This window comes from Sminthopsis crassicaudata, chromosome 6 (assembly GCF_048593235.1).
Source record: "Sminthopsis crassicaudata isolate SCR6 chromosome 6, ASM4859323v1, whole genome shotgun sequence".
In the NCBI taxonomy this organism is placed as follows: Eukaryota; Metazoa; Chordata; class Mammalia; order Dasyuromorphia; family Dasyuridae; genus Sminthopsis; species Sminthopsis crassicaudata.
This window is the reverse complement of record NC_133622.1, coordinates 31,322,528-31,345,293: the sequence shown is the minus strand read 5'-3', so window position 1 is coordinate 31,345,293 and position 22,766 is coordinate 31,322,528. Positions and strand designations below refer to the sequence as shown.

Genomic DNA, 22,766 nt, shown 5'->3' with positions numbered 1-22,766 from the left:
TTCATATCACCAACTGTATTATTTTAAAGAACAGAATTCTAAAAGAAAGACTTTTGAAAAGGGGGAGGGATGCCCATGAAAGGCTGAAGATTAAAAAAAATGAAGCACACACAAATAAGAAACTCATGTCCAAAGCTCAGACATTTTGTATTCTATGAAAATGAGGGAAAGTGTTTATTCTGCAAATTCTCTACCAACAGGATAAAAGGCAATGCCATCTGTATTTGTTTCATGTGAGAGAATTTTTTCATTGATCTTTAGATCTGGAAAGCCATCAACCCCTACCACACCAATCCACCCATCCCATGAAAGAATAAACATCTGTTTAACAAACTAAGGAAACTGACAAACACAGCAAGCTTTAAAGTACCCTGATGGAACTTCAGCAGGCTCACCAGTTATAAAAATAACTTTCCCCCCTCTCATACTAATGCTATATACTTCGCCAGCTGTGATGTGCCAATCTGGGACACTGAATACCAAGAATCACTGGGTAAAAGCAGCTGTACCCACTTTTAGAAAGTCCCCAGATGCCTGAATAGTGCTGAGACGAGGATTTGGACATTCCCCAGCGCCAGCACTTCCACTGGAGGACAATAACAGGTTGGATATTTGTAATGTTTAGTCTCCTTGAGAAAATATCTCAACCTAAGATGAAATAAAAGGCAAAAATGAAAGGCTATAACCATTCATGGTATAGTCTAAATAGGCAGTCTGTCCACTGGGGGGGGGGGGGGAAATCGTCTGCCTCCTTATAACATATGCTATAAAAGGAATAGAGGCAAAACTGCAGATTATGATTGATTTTTAGCCAGTGGTATCATTTCATTCTGACAGAAAGGCCAAAAGGAAAATAAAACACTTGAGCCTTTGAGACCAATGACATTTCCCCAGTTCTTATAAACTCTTAAAACGCAAATTCGATTTATTTTTCTTAGTGACATTTCATTAAGCCAGCATAAACACAAAATTTTTTTCATTAAAACTGTTCCACCGAAATCTCCTTCTGCTGAGAGGCAGCAGAGTAGAGCAGGAAAGATCACTGGATTTGGAGTTCAGGAGATTAGACTGAAATCCTAGCTCTGACATGTACTAGCTATGTGCAACAAAGCAAGTTGCCAGCTTCTAACAGATTATAAAAGCTCTACAAAGTTATTATTAATATTATTATAGGAAAAAAAAGGAAAGAAGTTTCTCCAACTCTGCCTATTCCCATGACCAAGATGAGGTGTAGGCCAAATAATATTATAATTATGTAGATAGAGATTTGTTTAAATAGCCAGCCCCAAAAAGTGGTCATTAATCATTCAATGTCAACTTGGAAGGAGCTCTGTAGTGGAGATAGATATCTATATCCATAGGAGAGATCTATACTTTGTTGTTGTGGACCCTATGGACTATCCTGACCATGGGGTTTTCTTGGCAGGGATACTGGACAGTTTTGCCATTTCCTTTTCTAGTGGATTAAGACAGAGGTTAGAATTAGTACATGGCTAAAGTTGAATTTAGGTTTTCTTAACTCTATCCACTGAGCTGATTGGCCTCCATCTATGTTTAGCTTAATGCTATTGAATGAGTTTACCTATAATTTGAATAAAGGCCTAGTTGATATGCTTATCAATTCTGAGTCATTCAAATTCTTCAGTGATTCAAAAGTAAAAGGCCTAGTTGTCATGATAAAAAAATCTGTATCCAAAAGCTTCTTGATAGATAAGAACCAGGGCTGAAGTTAATAAAATGGAAATAATAAAGGGAACTATCAAAACCAAATTTCAAAAGTAGATGGTGGAGGAATGGCCAAAGAGGAGTCTATTCGGCATTTCAGACAAGCTCAATGTGAATCTGACAGGTTTAAAAAGCCAATAATAGATCCCAGATTGCATTAAGAGACATACAATTTCTAGGGTGTGGACTGCAAAGATCCCACTCTCCTAGACCCTAGCCAGACACAAATGCAGTACTCTATTAATTCTAGTCACCATCTTCCAAGAAGGATCTCGATAAACTGGAGCTCCTTCCAGAAGTCTAGACAGGATTGTAAAGGGTTTGCACCATGTGAAAATGAATTGAATGAGCTTGCAGAAAAGACTTGGATGCTCTGCTATGTGATAATTGTCTTCAAATATGTGAAAAGTCATCACCCAGACTAGGAATTGAGCCTGCTCTACTGGTCCCAAGAGAAGGAACTAGGAACAAGAGGTAAAAATTTCAGAGGTAAATATTGGATAAATGTAAAGAAAAACTTCTGATGGCAGAAAAATATTCTGATAGCCAAAAGAGCCTCAAGCTTCCCTGAGAGAATATAATGGCAAGATCATTGAACCATCCAAATGGATGACCATGTGTCAGATGTTTTATTTTATTTTATTTTTGGAGGCAATCAGGATTAACGATTTGCCCAGAGTTACACAGCTAGTGTCTGAGGCCGAATTTCCATTTAGACCCTCCTGATTCCAGGGTCAGTGCTTTATCTATTGCACTACTTACCTTCCTCCCCAAAGTATATTTTAAATGGGATTCATGTGCTTGGACTAAATAGACACTATGGTCCCTTCCAACTCTTGGATTCTAAGGCTCCAAACAGCAGAAATCTTCCAAGAAGCAGAGCTCCCTTTCCATGAAGCTATGGATCAAGGTCATCAGCTCCAGAGAGAGCTTCCTGAAGCAGCAGAGTCCAGTATTCTACAAGTAAAACTTCCCTGGAGTCTCCCACTCTCATCAGCTATCAGAAAAACCTCCCAACCCAGCAATTCCTTCCTGCTACAAGACTCTTATCTTTTTTCCCAGTCAATGAAAGGATTAGGAAGGGTCAGCAACATTCAGGGACTCCACTTCTCTCCCACTCACTTCTCTGCCCTTGGTGATCTGGCATCAAACCTGGATTGAAACTGCTCTCCAAGGTTGATGTCTTAACTTTAAAACTTGAATGGCCTTTTCTAGGATCCTCTGTTTACATTTGGCTTTTATGACACTGCTCAGTTTTGATTCCCTGTGATTCCCTGCTCAGTGTTCTTTGCTGAATAAAATCATCCATCTTTCCAACACTTTGGGATTATCCCTCAAAGTTGTGAACTGATCTAATCATTTTGGAAAGCAATGTGAATCATGCTCCAAGACTTATTAAGGTACCTTTTGTTCCAGCAACACCACCATTAGGTCTATTTCCAAATACAAGTAGGGAAAATATATGCTCTAAAACAGTGATAGCAGCTCTTTTTGTGCTGTCAAAGAACTGGAAATTGTGGGGATGTCTGTCGACTGGGGAATGGCAGAACAAACTGTGACATATGATTGTGATGGAATATTGTTGTGTTATAAAAAAATGATAAGTCAATTATCTTAGAAAAACATGGATAGACTTGCACAAAATAATGGAGAGCAAAATGAACAGAATTAAGAGAACATTGTATACAGTAACAGCAATTGTTTCTGGAACAACTTTGTTTTACTAAATCATTTTGACTATTAAAAAATATCTAACCACGAAGGACCAATGAAGGAAGATGTTGTCTATATCCAGACAATGAAGAAATAAATATATAGAATATTTACATATATAGGTATGTCTAATAATAATCACGTCTGGGGGAAGAGATGAAAGGAAGGAAAAAAAGGAGAAAAAAAGTTTACATAAATGTACATTTTAAAGGAACAGTGCGTTATCATAATAAACTTAGAGTTTCCTTTTTTAAAATCTGTATAATCTTTTTTTAAAAACTGTACTTTGTTATGGAAATGCTTCTTTTACTCCAGAAATAAAAAATAATTTTTTAAAAGTTCTGTTCTATAGGAAAAGATAATGATGAATGTTGGCGGGGATATTAGAAAACTAGAATACTAATTTATTGTTAGTGGAGTTAAGTACTGATCCAATCATTCTGGACAGCCATTTGGAACTATGGCCAAAGGGCTGTCAAAGTAAGTACACCCTTTGAGCCAGCAGTGTTTCTTCTGGATTTGTATCCCAAAGAGATTATTAAAAAAGGGAAAAGGACCCACATGTGCAAAAATGTTTGGAGCAGCCCTTTCTGTAGTGGCAAGAGACTGGGAACTGAGGGGATGCCCATCAGTGGGAGAATGGCTGAATAAGTTATGGCACATGAATGTTATGGAATATTATTGCTCTGTAAGAAATGACCAGCAGGATGACTTCAGAGAGACCTGGAGAGACTTACGGAACTGATGCTGAGTGAAATAAGGAGAAACAGGAGATCACTGTACACAGCAACAACAAGATTGTGCGATGATCAATTCTGATGGACGTGATTCTTTTCAACAATTAGGTGAATCAGACCAATTTCAATAAACATGCAATGGAGAGAGCCATCTGCAGCAAGGGAGAGAACTATGGAGACTGAGTGTGAATCACAACACAGTATTTTCACTCTTTTTGTTGTTTGTTTGCATTTGTTTTCTTTCTCATTCTTTTTCCTTTTTGATCTGATTTTTCTTGTGCAGCATAATTGTGGAAATATATATAGAAGAACTGCACATGTTTAACATATATTGGATTACTTGCTGTCTAAGGTAGGGAGATGGGGGGAAGGGACAAAGAAAAATTTGGAACACAAGATTTTGCAAGAATGAATGTTGAAAACTATTTTTATATATATTTTGGAAATAAAAGCTATTTTATACATACATACACACACATACAGATATATAGATATAGAGATAGATAGATAGATAGATAGATAGATAGATAGATAGATAGATAGATATAGATATACAGTTCCTGAACTCTATGTCTACTGTTTTCTCTTTTTAATCAACTCCTTTGAGTTCAAGGACCTTTGTGCAATCCTAATATATCCAATCCTAAATTTCCTCCTGAATTTCAATCCATCAACCCCTTGTTGAAGATGTCCACCTGGATATCACATCAGTCTCTCCAATTTATTAAGTCAGAACTTAACTTCTCTTTTCCCTCAAATCCTTCTCTAAACCTTCCCACTTCTAGGGAAGGCACCACTATGGATGACACTGTGACTCTCACAGATTTACAATCTCTGAATTAACCTGAATTCTTCCTTCTGCATCATCTCTAGTTGAATCTACTACCATAATACTTTTCTTACTTCTTCCCTTCTCCCCACTAAGTCACTACCCTAATTTAAGGCCTCATCATCTCTTACCTGGACTACTGCAATACCCTTATTATTTTCCTCCCTTTAATCCTGTCTTCACTCAGCTGCAAATCAATATTCCTCAGACACTTTCCTCACCATGTCATTTCCCTATTGTATCTAGGATTAAATGCAAATACTTCCATTTGTCAATTTAAAGCCTGTCATAATCTGGTTATAGCCCATCTTTCCAGACCTTCAAATTATTAATATGAAAATTATATATTATTCCCAAAATTCACTTTCTCCATATTCCAATACCCTACCTGTGTCCCAAACCAAACCTAGCTTGCCATATGTTTTTATCAGATCCCTGCAATTTTTCACAGAGGGTCTCCTCTCCTTCCACCTCTCAGAATTCCAGGATCAGCTCACATGTCACCTCCTATGAAAACCCTTTTACGATCTCTCCTATAGTTGATGCTTCTTCCCTCCAGAAATTGCCTTTTATTTAATTCTGGACATGTTATGCTTCTCCTTCCCCACCTCCATGTAAGTTTCTTGAGTGAGTGATTAATTCTTTTTACTCTGTGTCCCAAGTCCTTAGCAGAGTACTATACTTTTAAATATAGTTTAAAAAAAAGAAGGAAGGAAGGAAGGAAAGAAGAGAGGGAGGGAGAAAGAGAAGAAGGGAGGGAGGAAAGGAGGAAGGAAAAGAAAAATAAAAGAGAAATGCATATACTTATACATTTAAAAGTAATAGTTGTACATAATAGTAAAATAAGTAAAAGTAAATAAGTTGTACATAATAGGTTTGCATATTCATGTGCAATTTGTTTAGTAGTACTGTAATGAAAATACTTTTTGATTCCATTAGTTAATAAATAAGTAAATTCTTAAAATAATATAGAAGTTTGTTGAATTGACTTTAATTGAGTAAGGAGTATAGACTGTGGGCTTCCCAGCGAAGTTCCCTTGGATTCAGAGTTCCAGATTCCCAGCATAAGAAACCTTATAGCTAAACATTTGTGTTGTAATAAGAGCCACTGGCATGTGGCACCCTTGCAGTTATGCGGCTTTTTTTTTTCCCTACCCTGAAAAGGATCCCTCACAGTTTCTTCAGTCCTTTTTTTTTTCCCATCTGGATACAGGACCAATGGTCTCTAAGCTGTGGCAGAGGTGCCATGGACGAGCTGGCAAAGGTTCTGGTGGCTACCTCCATTTTCCTAAACTCTAAAATCATCTTACAGTCAGTGACACATCCCTGAAAGAACTCCCAAATAGCAGAGATGCAGTAATAGGGGAAAGGGCACATTCCAGTAAAAAGGAAGGAATTGTGGACCAATTATTGTATCTGAGGGAAATCAGCCAGGGGTTGGGGGAAGCATTCTAAAATATATCTGGGCAAACATTCAAATCACATGTAAATTTATATGCAGATACACTCCCGACCTTTCTGTTTTTTACATCTGAATGTGACTTCTGGGAAAACCATAATAACAGGTGTTTATTAGTCATTCCACCTATAATGGAAAGTGCTTCCCCCCACCCCCACCCCGTGACACACGGTTCTACATACACCGTCATGGATCCCGGCCTTTTTTCTTTGGGCTCTGAGATCTTGTAAGGGCTCCTAAAGACTCATTCTTGGAAATCACCCTTCCCTGGGGGTGATCGGAATGCAGTGAATGAGGATCTCATTTTCTATAGCCCCTCATATTTATCACATTTTGCAGGGCCATTGGGAAAAGCCATTTAGGATCATAACAACATCTGTTAGCTGACAATAGCACTAAGCTCTCTCATCTCTCTTTTTTTTTTCCATAGGAAAGGCAGAGAGGAGGCTCCTCCTCAGTGTTTCCATGATGTCATTACAATTGTGGAACAAGGCGTGGTTCACGTATCAGTACTATCAGCCATTATCTTCTCACCTAAAGAACGTATTAAAGTTCCAGACATTCAACTGCCCTTAGAAAGAATTTCAGAACTTCAGGGTAAACCCCTATTATTCCTCCCTCAGAAGAGCACAGGGCCCACCAGCACACAGTAGGGCATACAGCTCAGCAGGATGTCTGGCACATAATAGATGCTTACTGATTAAATGATTGAAAAGAATCTAGCCACCTAAATAAACTTCTGTCTATTCCTCCTTAATTCTCATCTTTCTTTTTACAAAAAACAAAACAAAACTATAAACACTCTCAATAAATTGAATGGCTGATACCCTGAGCCTCAGAGCTACAGGATAAGAGTGAGATAAGATGCTAAGAGAGAACAGTGGGGAGAGGAAAGGAAAGAGAAGGAAGGAAAAGAAAAGTGACCCAAAATGACAGAATATCATGGACCTGTTTATTTAAAGAAAGAAAAATGATCTCAATCCCTGCAGACAGGAACTCCATGTGATGAGTGCAACACAGGCACATGATGCAGAGAACGCCAGCTTCCTAAATAATTCCTTCGACTAATACTGTTTAACTAGGAGCCAAGGGTAGAATAGCTCCTGGGGCGGCCAATCGCTGACTATCACCAGGCAACTCTTTTATAAACTGCTTTTTTTAACCACTCGGAAAAATAAATAAATAAATAGACCCACCATTTTATTTCCTGGCAGCAGGGGGGATAGCAACAAGGTCTATTTTCTCTTCATCAGGCCAAGAATTCCACGCCAGCCTGGCACCTGTGTGGCAGTCTCGGATCTACTGGAAAGCCTGTCATGGAGCTGTCTAATGTGAATGATGCGACAAGAGCGGGGAAAAGAATGCAGTCAGAAGGCAAGAGTGACCACAGGCGGGGGACCACTCAAGATCCACATTTCCATTGGCAATCATGGGCCGCATGAGAAGGAAACGAGGCACTAGTTCATGGATAAGAGGTGAAATATTTAAGAAGTCAGGAGGCGGGACGCTAGGATACCTAAATTTGGGGTTACCATGAGGGAAACCTTAAATTCAATAGGGCAACCCCCAAAACTAGGGAATCATTTTCTAGAATCACAATACAAGATAGAAAATGAGAGAACTTATGTTCACTGAGGGGAACATGTACATGATGAGGAAATACACAATACAAGATAAAAAATTTTTAAAAATACATAATACAAGATAGGAAAAAAAACCTTTTATTTTCTATTTCAGTGAACATAAGTTTATCATGTACATGATGAAGAAATACACAATGCAAGACAGAAAATGAAAGTCTCAGACCTGATAGAACTTATGTTCACTGAGAGGATAAAACATGTACATGATGAGGAAATACACAATACATACAAAGTCCATTCAATGGTAAGCTTCTTGAGGACAAAAACTGTCTTTTGCCACTTTTTGTATCCCCAATGCTTATGCCTGGTAGACAGGAGATGCTTAATAAATATTTACTGATTGATTGAGTTCAATGTAATCAATGGATTCCAAGGAAATAGACTATAAGAAGACAGATCTCTCTAAAGATGCAGTTAACAGGTGGAAAAGAAAAACGTGTTCTGAAGCTTGTTCTAAGGGTTTTATTGTTTTCAAAAGGGGAAGGTGGAAGAAGAAATAAATGTTAATTGAAAAACAATTTTAAGTAGATTGCTGATTCCCTTTTAAAGACAGCACAGAGTGCTAGATCCAATCCTGAATCTGTCCTTCTCCAAGAGAGAAGACAGCTTCATCCTAGGAGTAACCAGTTAGTGAGACTTAATTAGGTTATTCTTCTCAACAAGGTGAAAAGGAGTAGTTTCACAATCCTGGGAGAAGCAAAGTCCCTATAGAAAAAATGTTCATTAGCTGGTAATCTCATCAGATCTCACACAAAGCCTCCCTGCCCCCAAGACTGAGGAATTCATGTGATCCAATCCCTAAATTCAAGTCAGTGAAGTTTATATATTGTGTTTGCTGTTCATTCTGCATCATTTTATGAAAGGCTTTTTATATTTATTCATGTCTGTCATCTTTTATTCAGAGAATCCCCTTCCATAATGTCTATAAACCACAATTTGTTCAGTAATTCCCTATTGTTATACATGTAGCTTCTTTTCGGTTTTGCTATTATGAATACTTTTTTTTTTGCATAGCAAAATGATACTGTAAAGATGTTAGAGAAGAGAGATATGTTACTTTGGAGAAGCAAAGTCACATATAACGGAGAAGATCCTGGAGAGTCAGGACTCACTCCTATTCCACCTCAGATACTATGTGTAACCCCAGACAAGCCAGGTTATCCTCTGTATCCTTTAGGTTTTGCTCATCTGGAAAATGACTTGAGAACTATAAAACCCATTTCAGATGTAGACTAATGAATTTATGATTAAATGATCATCAACTGGCAAATCAGAGTTGACAATCTGAATCTTACTGGTTATGTGAGAGCTTGAATAATTTTTCAGGTTTATTGATAAAATCATATTTCTTTAAGAATGATCTTAGAAAAATACGAACCAAGAGAATTTGTATATTGTAACAGCAATATCATTTTAAGAACAACTTTGAGTGAATAAGTCATTTTGGCTATTATAAATGCATATGAAGGAAGATGCTATCTACATCCAGGAAAAGAACTGATAAATAGATGTATAGAATGATTTTACATAGAGATACCTACTTATGTTTAAAGGTAGCCATCTCTAGGGTAGGAGGAGTGGGGAGGCAAGAAAAAAAAATCTACATGATAACAGTTATAGATTTAAAAGGAATGGCAAATTGTATATAATAGGTTTTCAGTTTCATGTACAATCTTTATTATTATGTTATGTTATGAAGATGCTTATTTTACATCAAGGTGATTCAGACCAGTTCCAATAGTCTTGTGATGGAAAGAACCATCTGCACCCAGAGGGAGGACTGTGGGAATTGAGTGTGGATGACAAAATAGCATTTTCACTTTTTAAAAAATTGTTGTTTGCTTGCATTTTGTTTTCTTTCTCATTGTTTTTTCCTTTTTGATATGATCTTTCTTGTGCAGCATGATAATTGTGGAAATATGTATGGAAGAACTGCACATGTTTAACCTATATTGGATTACTTGCCAACAAGAGGAGGGGGTGGAAGAAAGGAAGGAAAAAAAAATTTGGAACACAAAATTTTGCAAAGGTGATTGTTGAAAATTATCTTTGCATAGGTTTTGAAAACAAATAGCTTTAATTTAAAAAAAGGAAATGCTTGTTTTATTCCATAAATTAAAAATAAAATAAATTTAAATTAAAAAAAATTTCATGTCCTTAAATAAATAATCTCCTGGGGAATAGCTTTTACCTACTTTGGTTTTCACAATTCTCCATTAGTGGGCTCTATCTTATCTGCCCAAACCCTTTTCCCATCATTTTGTAAGACTAATCTCCAACTTTCCCTCTTACTTAGAATATCTTCCCCATCTATCCAAATTCGACTTCTTTTCAAGACCTATTTGAAGACCACTTTTCCATAAGGCTCTCCCTCTTTTCCTGTCTTCTCTAAAGACTTAGTACTTAGAGTCAACATAACTCAAATATTTACATGTTGTCAGATATTTTCCTCTCATTTTTCATATAGTTCTATATCTCAAGTTAAACTGTCGGCTGTTTGAAGAAAAATGGAATTTGGAGCCAGAAGTGCTTCAGAAGTTATCTATTCCAATCCTCTCACTATTTTACAGAAAAGTAGACTGAGGCCCAGAAAAGTGCCCAGAAAGCAAGTGGCAAAGTCTTTGAGATTCCAGATCACATTGTTCTTTTCACTATATCACATTCTATCTCAGGGCAAGACTCTAACTTACAGTCCTGGTACATATATTAATAGCATACTCTGTGGAGCAAACACCAAAATGGGGCTTGGGAGCCAAAGGCTGATATGGACTCATAAGGCTTCAGTATAATATCATCTCTATGAGAGAGACATACAGTAAAAATCCTGTGAGGTACAAGTAAAACCCATCTAATATTTATTCATTTTACAAAAACACAACATAAAAAATTTATAATAAAACATAACTAGAGAGAACAGTTAGTTTTATAGGAACCACAACTTAAATGTTCTATGCACAATTAAATTGTTGAATAGTGTTATGGCTAGATTGCAATTTCATACTTGATTTTAGTCACAATGTTAATAATATGATTTAGAAATTACAATCTTTGGTCATGGTGTACTTGGCTAGACAAGAAGCTCTTTAAAGGCAGGGACCATGACTAATAGGGGGTCATCTCCAATGGTCCTGATCTCTATCTAGCCACTGCACCAGAAGGGAGACTGATGACTTTGCACAGTCTTCCCTCACTTCACTCCAATCCAATCCACTTGCATATCCAAGGCATCACCTGCCTGATGTCATTATCCCCTTCAAGAACAAAGAACAAAACAACCCCGACTGATATCAGCTTATCTGGCTGTATTCCACATAGGAGACACTTGTGAAATAATAAAATCTATATTCAGTTATCAAGTACAATTTTGGACTTTGGGGTCAAATCTACTTCTAGGTATAATTTTGAGCTTCTCATTAGAGAAGTGCATGAAGAATTTTACAATTGTGAAATAATAACATCTATATTCACTTATCCGTCACAATTTTGGACTTTGGGGTCAAATCTCTACTAGCTCAAATTTGTTTCTAGGCATAATTTTGAGCTTCTCACTGGAGAAATACATGAAGAGTTTAACAGAGCTACTCCCCTTGTGGATTTATTGACTAATTCAATTCAATTCAATAAACATTTATTAAGCACCTACTATGTGCTAGCTAGTGTGCTAAGTGCTTGTCTAAAATCTCATCATCATATTTTTAAAATTATAACTCTTTTCAATAAATTAAGTTTAGAGTTATATCTACAGAAGTTATTTTTTAATCAGAATTTACAGCTAAAAGTAAATTTCCAAATAATGAAATGGAAAACTATTTGGTCCAATCTACTCATTTCAGACTGTTTCCTTAATATTCTCAAATACTAATGACCCATCAAAACAAAAATTTACCAAATAAAACTTTAAGTAAAAGTCCTCTAATGCTAACTAGAAGAAAAAATAACTTCCAGATTTTTAAAAGTATATTACTTAAAAGATAAAAACAAAAATGCAATTAAGTCCTTCTATTCTTCTCTTTTTTTCATTTTGTCTTCTGGGAAAATTGTCTCCTACATAGATTCATAATGCATTACTTGGAGAAAATAGTATGTTTAAAGGTTAAGCAGTTGAAGGGGAAAAAATTCTGCAGAGAATTTGATATGAGATTCAAATAGGTCAGGAAGGTTCTAATTGAAGCAGTCAATGGGGTTCTTATTAAGCATCTTGTAACATGCTAGGCACCTTGTTGCTCATCCTTCACTTCCAAGAGGACCAATGACATCACATGGTGATGTCTTGACTTTCAAGAAAATTGGATTTAAGTTGCACAGTCATCAGCTTCACTCTGTCTTTCAGAAGCATTAAAGTCCAATGGCAAAACAAAAATCAGAACAGCTGGCAATGGCCCAGGATAGATGACTTTGGGGTCTTCGACGACTGACTCCACAGAAACTGCTTTTCAGCTACCTTCATTGCTGTCTGAAAATCTGGGCAGCACACTAAAAAGCAGAGACATCACCCAGATGACTAAGGTCATGGAATCAAAATTTTGGTTTTTCCAGTAGCAATGGATGGATGTCAGAGTTGAACTGTAAGGAAAGCTGAGTGTGCAGAATTGACATTTCCAAACTTCGGTGCTGGAGAAGCTTTTTGAGAGTCCCTCGGACAATAAGGAGATAAAATCAGTCAATATTTAAAGAAATTAATCCCCACAATTTACTGAAGTTGAAACTGAAATTCTTTGGCTACAAAATGAAAAGATGCGATTTATTGGAAAAGACTTTGATGTTGGGAAAGATTGAAGGCAAAAGGAGAAGGGAATGGATAGATCTGATAACAAACAATGAAGATGAACTTCATCAGATTTCTTCAAGACAGCAGAAGAGGGGCAGTTAGATGGCACAATGGATAGAGCACAGAACCTGAAATCCAGGGGACCTGAGTTCAAATCTGATCTCAGCACAAAGATAGAAAGACACAAAGTGAAGAGAGTTGGTCCACTGGGACCGTCAAGATACCCATAAAAAGCAAGGATTCCCATGGCTGCTGTGGCCATCTTCTTAAGGGAATTTAGGAAATGTGGGAAAAAAATCCAAAGGGATGGATAGGTTTTAATCTAAGTTAAGCCATTGGAGCAAATCCCATATCAAGAAGGTCATAAATCCTTTTGAGTGTTCTCATAGACACAAGAGAGAAAGACAATTTAATCCTTTTTCTAAGACCATTCTAGAAAATTGCTACCTTTAGGTGAGAAAAAGACCCAGTCAAGATTTTCCTTTAGTATGCTATCCTCAATATATGGTTTCATTTTGATTTTTCTCCCATCCTGTGGTGCAAAACTACTGAGACAGGATTCACTACAAGAGAAAATTTTGCTCTCAGTATCACAGTCATGGAATTTTACCACAGCCAAAGTGAACTGAATATCCTTCCTCACACACAAACCTTTCAACTTTGGATCACTCATTTTTTTCCTCTAAACATTTTTCTATTTGATAGCTCTTTTCTATGTCATTGTGGGGGAAGGAGAAAGGTGTGGACAGGGAAATTGTCCTTCTCAGATACTTAAAAACTTTATATTTATGGGGTTTTTGGGTTACTTTTGTCCTTTGACATTACCTCTAACAGTAAGACCCCCAGATGTATTTTTCCACTGAGAACATATAGATCATTATTTCCGATGATCTGTGATTTCATGGAAATAGACAGTTTCACTAACCACACAAATCCTAATCCCTCTTGTAGTTTCATGAGTTTCTACAGCCAAAAATAATGTGGTACCTAGTGACCAAGTTTCTCATGATGTGCTCCCATAACATAATCTGGGCAGGTCCAGATCCTGTGATAGCAAGCACAGGTAGACCTTTGAAGCCTGGCTAGTTTGCTAAGACCTAGAACAGCTTAGTTCCATTAGCATGGAACTAGCATCAGAAGAAATATATTTTGTACCATCCTGGGCCTTGAGAAGCTCTCAGGAACACTCTCGGAAAAAGACATACAAAACAATTTAAGTATAAGAGAAAATGATTAAATATCAAAATATGTGACAGATAATAAGTACTATATGAATTCAAAAAAGAGAAAGCAATATTGGCTATAATATCAGCAAAGATTTCAGAGAGGTAGTCATTTCATAGATTATCTGTACTTTTAGCAAAAAAACAAAACAAAAATAACAAACATAAAATGAAGCAGTCAGCTAGTATAGCAGATAGAGTGTTGGGCCTGAAGCCAAAATGACTAATATTCCCGAGTTCAAATCTGGTTTTAGACACTTATTAGCTGTGTGACCTTGCACAAACCATTTAACCCTATTTACCTCTGTAAAATGAGCTAGAGAAAGAAATGGCAAACCACTCTAATATCTTTGCCAAGAAAACCCCCAATGGAATCACAAAGAATTGGACAATGAACATGAACTGTTCAACTTTTAACATAAAATTTCATTTCCCCACTTTAACTTTTCCCTCTCCCTATCAGCAGAGGAACAGAAACAAAGGGACTGAAGTAGGGAAACTGGTAAGAGAAGGCCCACGTAATTCATATGCCAAGGTGTCACCTTTGAAGCTTCAGATACAAACAAGGGCACTGGTGGAATTCCAAGTTTTAGCAGACAAGAAATAATAACAATAACTGGAATCTTTCTAGCACTTGCCAACTTACAAAATGGTTTACATAAGGGTCCTGTCATTGGACCCTTAAACAATGTGCCTCCTCTTATTCCAAGTTCTTTATATCAGACATCCTCCACCTTTGATTTGTTTCTTAACTTCCTTCTGAAGGCCATTCTGAAATCACTGACAAAAGTGAATAGGGCCTATCTTCCATATCTGTCAATAGGACAATGGAGGAGAAAATTGGGATGCTCTCATCTCTCCCTGGAAATGGGAATGATATTCTCTTGAAAATGAACTTGATGCTATCGAAATCTTGCATGACCCATTTAGACAGGTATTTAGTTAGCATCCAGAGGGGCTTTTACTGCACATGCAAAATATCATCCTATAGTTAAATGTGCAATTTAGGCTTTTCCCCATGGTAAGCACCCAATGTTGTTCCTCTGCCCCCTCCCAGCCTTCCCATCAATTCCCATCATTTAAACCATTCCTTTGAGAATCAGCAACTACCAAAAACTGGAAACAAATAGAAGTCCATTAGTTAGGAAATAGCTGAACAACCCATGCCATATGAAATGGCATGAAATATTACTTCCAAAGAAACAGCAAGCATGGTGAACTTAAAAAAAAAAAAAAAAGTAAATTAAGAGAACAGAGGAAGAAAAAACAAGGGATCATCGATCATGGAAATGACAGTAACATGAAGAGGTGACTCATTCTGAAGAACTGCAATGACCAATGTCAGGCTCAGAAGTAGGGGACAGGAAGGGAATGGACCGGCGCACAGCGTCAGATGCTATTAGTTGTTCCAAGGAAAGGTTCCACTGGGAAACGTGTGCAGGGAAATATCAGGCAATGATTGAGAGGTGACAAGAAAGCTTCTTTCCTTTTAATTCTGTAGCTCTGATCACCACAATGCACCTTCCAGAGCCTCCAGAAGCTCGGGTCCTCGCCTTGTCCCACCTGATGTCCTGCCAGATGTCTGGGATGGCAGCTCCATGATGTTCAGTGGGCCAACTGGCACCAAGCTGTTGGGAGCCCAAGCCTAACCCTGCCCAGTCCGCTGCGAAGGGCTCGGCCCATCTGGACTTCTTGGGCCGATTAATCAATCTCAGGATGACTTCTAGGCGAGCCCCACCTCCCATCCCAAAGAGGGGGACCTCACAGGTTTCCAGTCATGTGACTGCCTAGGAGAATAGCCGCCTGAGTATACAAACAGCTCCGACTATTTAAATGTCATGGTAAGAAAGATGGTTTATAGTCTGATTTGCATAGCTATTCACTGATCACCACTTCCTCCATTTATCTAGCCAGAAAGGTTTTATTCTTATCCCTGAGCAGTCTGAAGACTACAGTAAAGAAAACTGAAATCTTGATCAACTTTAAGAGTTATAAAAGTCCTCAAAAGCCTACAGAGGTAAAGAATTAGAATGAATGACAAATGACACTCGTGGTTCCAGTCAGTCCTTACATCAGTCATTTAATACTTTACTGATCACTAAATGCCAGATTATCTCAAAGGTTAGGCACATACAAGCATTACTTATTGCCAAGTAACATTAAAAATTCAATCTTGGAGAGCTAAAGAGGCCTACTAATTTAGTTGCTCCTACCTACCCTCAAAAACACACACTCTAATCTCAGTCTCTCTTTCCTCCCTTTCTTTCTGTCCATGTTTCTACCTGCCTCTGCCTCTGTGTGTGTCTCTGCCTTTCTCTTTGTCTTTTTCTGTCTCTCTATCTAATTTCCATCTCTTTCTCTGTAGTATTTCTTTGTCTCTCTCTCCCTCCCTCCCCCTTCTCTCTCCCTCCTTCCCCCTCTCTCAGAGAAAAGAAAGTAATCTTGCTTGGGATAAGGGGTGGAGTGAGATTAGGGAATGATCAAACCAAGTGTTCACTTCAGGGACTAATTTCTCCACCCACAAAAAAATTGAATTGGGTCACAAACAAGCCTCCTAAGGACAAAAGTTGAAAAGTTGGAGAAAGTGTTCACACCCATGTTAACAGAGCCCTGCCTCTACCCAAACCCCAGCAGCCCAGGGTAGAATCACAAACAGGAAACCAAGTTGAGACTATGAAACATCAAGTCCTGGTTCTGAAGTCTAAGAGGACGTGAGTTCAAATCCCATTTCTGATAATTAAATAGATGTAATCTGGGCCAAATCATTTAAACTTTCTGAAGTTTCCATTTCATTATCTGTAAATAGGTAGAACTACTGAAAAAAAATGGAGGGAGGGTGGGAAATCACATTCCTACTAGAAAACAATTCTAATCTAAAGAAGGGGCACTCCCTTAGCAAGAAATGACACTGATTTCAATTCACTAAAGTTCCTCTGAGTCTTGGGCCAAAAACATTCACATATATGATAATTCCTATTGTTTATCAATGTTTAATATAGAATGCACCAAGTGCATATATCACAATCTTAAACTATTACAGGCTAAGTTTATATATTTATATGTGTGTTTGCATGCTTTACTATACAATTATATTGTATGACTTTGCATGACTAAGATTTCCCTCTAATTCGAAAATAACATTAATGTGTTTTAATAATATGCAGCTTACTGAAAAATTACCCATGCTTATGTCTTATAAATAAAATACTATAATAATAATAATAAAATAATATGCAGCTTATAACTTCCTTTCTATCTAACCTTCGTTTGTAGTTGAGCTGATGTCATTGAAATTTCAATTTATGTTTCTACACTAAAACTTAGGGTTTCTAACATTTTCTTTTCAATCTAACCACAACTGGGGAGGTGTGCAGAAAGGGCTAGAGAAATGACTGCAGATCCTAACCAAGGTCAATGTCGACTGACTTGCCTTTTTCTGAGGGGCCTTTCTCCTCCAGTCTCCTAAGCCATAGTAAAATATTCAACCTGCTCCCAGAGCTATAAAAAGTTGCTGGAAGTGTCGCTGAGCAACACTATCTGTACCCACATCAACCTCGCCTATTATAAGCCTGCCTCCCATTCGGAATCCAGCCTTTGCCAGGGGTGGTAAAAGATAGCCCAGAGTTCCATTGCCAGGTTTCCTGCCCAGTAAAGTATTCCTCAAAGAGGCAGGAGAACCCAGCCTGAGAGAGTCCTCATTAACGAGTTTATCTCTCCTGGAACTTCTTCCCTGGGCTAGGTTTTTTTGTTTTTTAAGTGTCAGTATTAAGAATGAATATTCCTTAGCCAACATATACAAAGAGGTGGAGGCAAGAATCAAAACATTGTTTATTATTAACCTATTGCACATAGGGAAGTATTCTTAGGAAATGGTGAAATTCCTGGCTGTGGGAAGCTCTCCCCGAGAGAACCCCGTAAAAACAAAGCCATAATAATGAGGATGTAGCAGGAGAACAATGCAGCTAGCTACCGGAGGAGATGAGATTGTCTGAAGATAACAATACCCACAGGAGTCACTCTAGCAGCTATATTACTATATTAGCCTAGGAAGCTTTGTTCAAAGGGCAGGGCTCTCCCAAACCATCTGTTGGGGCTCTGGGATTCATACTGGTTTGCAGACTCAGCATTAACACTACAAACTAACTAAGGCAGGTTCTTTATTTCCCCCTCCCCTAGTAGCTTATGATACCCTTGTGAAGTGAAGATAGCCTTTCAATGAAATGGAGATGCTGTAAATGAAAGGAGATATGCTCTTAATAATGTACGCAGGGTTCAAAAGGAAAGTCCCACACTCAGGTATGGGGCATTTACAAAGTCTTTCATCCTATAGTTTTCATTTTTTAGTGGGCATAAATTTGCAGAAGACAAAGGCAAACATGGAAGCAGCCATTGATGGTTCTGCTGAGGAGCTTATGTATACAATCAAAGGAAATGTGACAAATTTAAGTTCCCCATTCTGGGTTCCCTTCCTGCCCGGGAGTTTTCCTATTCTAGTGGTCATAAATAGACAGAAGATCAAGGAACACGCGGAAGCAGCCATGGATGATTCTCCCGAGGAGCTTCTGTATGTTACATAGTCAAAGGAAATGGGACAAAATCACGTTTTCTCCCTGCTCCGGAACAACAAACACTGAGGAACCAGAGCAAAATCTGATAATTACCTGCTTCACCACGATATTACTCAATCTGAATGACAGCACACTTAAAAGGCAGCTGTACCAGTTTGATTTCTATGTAAAGAAACATGGTACAACCATTGACCACAATGATGCCCTGGTTACACTCAAAGGGTGTTCTTGCCCCAACTTAAGGATGTTTTTTAAATCTAGGAAATTAAATCACTTAAGTTAAAGCATCTGCACACTTTAGCCAGATGTCTACAAACCTAGTTATCGCAGGTGCTTCGCATGTGTTTGGAGCAAATGTGGTGGCCACTGGTGCCGGTAGTAAGAATGTATATCAAACATGGATTTTACTTAGTTGAATATGATGAAAGAGGCAGAGATGGGGGAGGGGGCAGAGAGAGAAGCCACATAAAAGCCTTTGGTACTGGATTTTCTCTTCTCTTCCCTCCCTCCAAGAATTGAGAATGCTAGCATTGTTTGGGATAAATGCTTTGATTTTCTAGCAATTAAAAAAAAAAAAAGATTCTAGAAATTACCCATAATGAATATTAATCTATTAAAAAAAACTGCTTCTAAAGTCGATTGGGTATAAATTAAGCCTCTTGAGGGCAGGCAAGTACTGCCCCTCTTCTGTATGTGCTGCATTCTCTGTGCCTACCATATAGAAGGCTGTTAATAAATGCTTGTATATTGATAGGAATGGGAATAAAAGTGGAGGGGCAGCTGGAGGGCACAGCGGATGGAGCACCGGCCCCAAGCAGCCGTGTGACCCTGGGCAAGTCACTTAACCCCAATTGCCTCAGGGGGAAAATGTATGTGAAGGAATAAAGGTTTAATTGGGCGAAGCTGTGAAGTACCGCGATCTAATTGCCTTTAGGTAGCTGGGAGCTGGCAGAGTCCCCGGCACCACGGTAATACCCTAGGATGCGTGTGCGGGTTGGCACAGGAGGAAGCCTAAGAGCTGGACCTCGGAAATGCTTAATCACTGCTCGGACTCCCATCTCTGACAACTGAGGAGTGCGGAGTGCACCTCACGCTAACCAACGACGGGGAGCGGCGTCGCCAACAATCGCCTTTTAAAAAGTGAATAAAGAACCGCTTCGTTTTTCAGTCCCCAAGTTGTGAAAATGACTAGTAATAATATAGGGACTCCAGGAGCGAGGGCCCTCCTTTTCCTTTTCTCTCCCAAAGGGGTGGAGGGATCCCCTTCACAAGCTCCGACTCGGAACAGCCCGATGCGTGTGGGTCGCAGCGTCCCAGGCTGGGAGCCAGCGGTTCCCCAGACCGGCCCGGCCTAGCACCTCAGTCCTTAAGAAGTGCACAAATGACCACACATTCTCGCCGCCACTGGGAAGATCGCCCCTCGGTGACCGGGGGAAAGAGGGCGCTCCTGGGCGCCTGCCCCGGGGGCTGCAGGTAGCAGCCGCCCCCTCCGAGCCCTGCCCGGGACTCGGCCCTCCCTTCGGTCCCGGCGATGTTGGGGGCGTCTCCGTTCCGGCCGCCCACCCGGGGCCCCAGCCCGGCGTCAGCGCTTGCCGTAGACCAGAGAGAAGGGGAGGCAGCTTTGGGAAGTCTGGTGGCGATCAGCCAAGAGCTCCGGGGAGGGATGGGCAGGGATGGGGAATCTGCGGCTCCCGGCTCCCCGCGGCGCTTTCTCCAGGGCTCAGGGGAGGGCACGGAAAGCTGCCCGGGCTGAGACTGCCGGAGCGGGAGAGAGCGCGGTCCCCCCGCCCCGCCCCCACTAAGCCCGCTACAATTACAGGCCCCCCGCCATTCAGGTGCCCTTCCGCAGAGGAGTCCCCCTGCCAACGCGCCAGCGAGCGGCCGCGCGCTCCTCGGGGCTGCTGTCCGGCTCGGGCGGGCGGCCGGGCGAGGGCGGGCACCTACCTCGATCCACTTCTGCGCCTCGTGGAAGGCGGGCTCCGGAGGAGGCTCGGGCTGCAGCTCTTCCAGCCCCAAGCCCAGGCTAGCCATTTGCAAACGCCCCGGGTGCTCCGCAGCCTCGGCCGCCGCGGCAGCTGCTGAATGGACGCCGGCCTCGTTCCGCGCCCCCCTTCCCTCGGTCTGCTTCCCCGGGGCAGGTCCTAGCAGGCTGCAGGGAGAGGTTAGAGGCCGCCACGGCCGCCTCCGCCACCGCCGCCCGTCCGCCGCCGGCCGCCGGCCGTCTGCCAAGAACGCCCCGGGAGCCCGGGCGAGGGGGCGGGGGCGGCCTGGGGGAGGGGAGGGCACACGCTGCCGCAGCGGCCCTTCCCAGCGCCGGGCTGCACTCGCGGGGGGGAGCGGGGTCCCCGCGGGAGGCAGCGACGCAGCTCTCGCTCCCCCACCTTCTCTCGCTCCTCCTCCTCCTCTCCCCCCTCCTCCCCCGCCGCCTAAAAATAAACAAGCGGCGCTACTGCGGTGCCCACCCCCGGACCTCCTCTCCTCCTCCTCCCGCCGAGGTCACCCGCCTCCCAAGCCGCCACCGGCCGGGGCGAGGACGCGGGGAGCGGCGGGGCCGGCCCGCACCTGGGAGGGAGGGACGCGGCGCCGGCGCGGGCCCTGCGGCTGTGGGCGGCCGGCGGGGACCCGGAGGAGCGGCGGGGCCGCCCGCGTCCGCGGGTCCGGGCTGGGCCGGGGACAGTGCAGCCTTGGACTGCCCCGGGCCACTTAAGCCACGGATCGCCCCGAGAAGCAGAAAAAGGCAAAACCGGCGCGCGCGGTGCCCCTGCCCTTTCTCCTCGCGATCGTGCGCTCCCCCGGGCTGGCCGAGAGGGAGGCCGAACGGGGCAGGGATCGCAGGCTCCCGCAGCGGGGCCGGCCGGCGGAGGGGCGCCCGCGCTGCCAGGAGGCCTGTGGGCTGGCACCGGGGAAATCCCCAGGCGCTGGGCTGCAGTCCCATGGTCAAGCAGCGAAACCCAGGTGGAATTTACCTGTTTTTCCTGTTACTCCGGTGACAGCTGGGATGGAGGGATGGAGCAAAAGAGATAGGCTTGAATTTCCCCCGGCCCGGCTGCGGTCACAATTAGTTCCTTCTCCGAGCCCTTCTCCAAAATCGAAGGGAGGAGGCTAAAAGCCTGACAGGGATCCGGGAGAAAAGAGCGAGGAAATGGAGATGGGGGCGGGGGGGGGGGCAGAGTGGCTATGGATGCAGACCAGGTAACGTAGCCCACAAAGGACGCTGATGGGAGCGGGGAGTCCTGGATCTCGAGTTGAAAATGATCCACCTTAGAGATCCAGCGGTTCTTAACCTCAGGGCCCTAGAGAGATAAATAATCTCGATCACTGTGTGTCAACATAACTAGGTTCCTTCATGATCCTCTGTATTTTATTTTTGTGTACTTTAAAGCATTATTCTGAAGTCCATAAGCTTCCCTCGACCACCAATGAAGTCCCTTCTCTGTGTGTGTCTGTTTCTGTCTGCTTCTCTGTCTCTGTCTCTATCTCTTTCCACCTTAGAGATCCAGGAGTTCTTAACTTCGTGACACTAGATAAATATTCTTGATCATTGTGTGTCAATATAATTAATTAGGTTCCTTCATGATCCTCTGTATTTTATTTTTGTGTTCTTTAAAGCCATTATCTGAGAAGTCCATTCGCTTCCCTAGACAACCAATGGAGTCTCTCTGATTGTCTCAATCTCTATGTCTCTGCTTCTTCTCCATCTCTCTATTTCTGTCTCTTTCTGTGTCTGACTCTGTGTCTCTCTCTTCTCTCTCTCTCCCTCCCTCCCCTCTCTCTCTCACACACACACACCAGTCTCTTGATCTAGGTAGGTCAAGTTCCTAATTCTGCAGATGAAAAGTTTGAAGCCCCCAAAAAGCACAGGGATTTAACACCCAAGTTCACACTGCTGGAAAATAGCTCAACAAGAGTTCATGCCCATTTTCACTTACTCTACATCTACTCTACTTTCTGCTGCAAGTTGCTTTGGAGCGCATAAGGCTCTGAGCCTGAATCAGTCACTACTTCAATGATGTTGGGCAGGTCCTAATCTCCTTTGGCCTCAGTTTCCTTTTAAGAGGATCGGATTGGGGGGCAGCTAGGTGGCGCAGTGGATAGAGCACC

General features: G+C 41.3%; 1 protein-coding gene across 1 annotated transcript in view; it reads right to left on the bottom strand.

Annotated features, from left to right (window-relative positions):
* Positions 1 to 20,883, bottom strand: part of LIMCH1 (LIM and calponin homology domains 1) — a 335,209-nt gene extending 314,326 nt beyond the window's left edge. Inside the window, 1 exon segment of the mRNA XM_074273744.1 lies at positions 20,610 to 20,883. Within this exon segment, the coding sequence (XP_074129845.1) occupies positions 20,610 to 20,696 (87 nt within the window). The 5' untranslated portion in view covers positions 20,697 to 20,883.
* Positions 20,884 to 22,766: the final 1,883 nt, after the last annotated feature.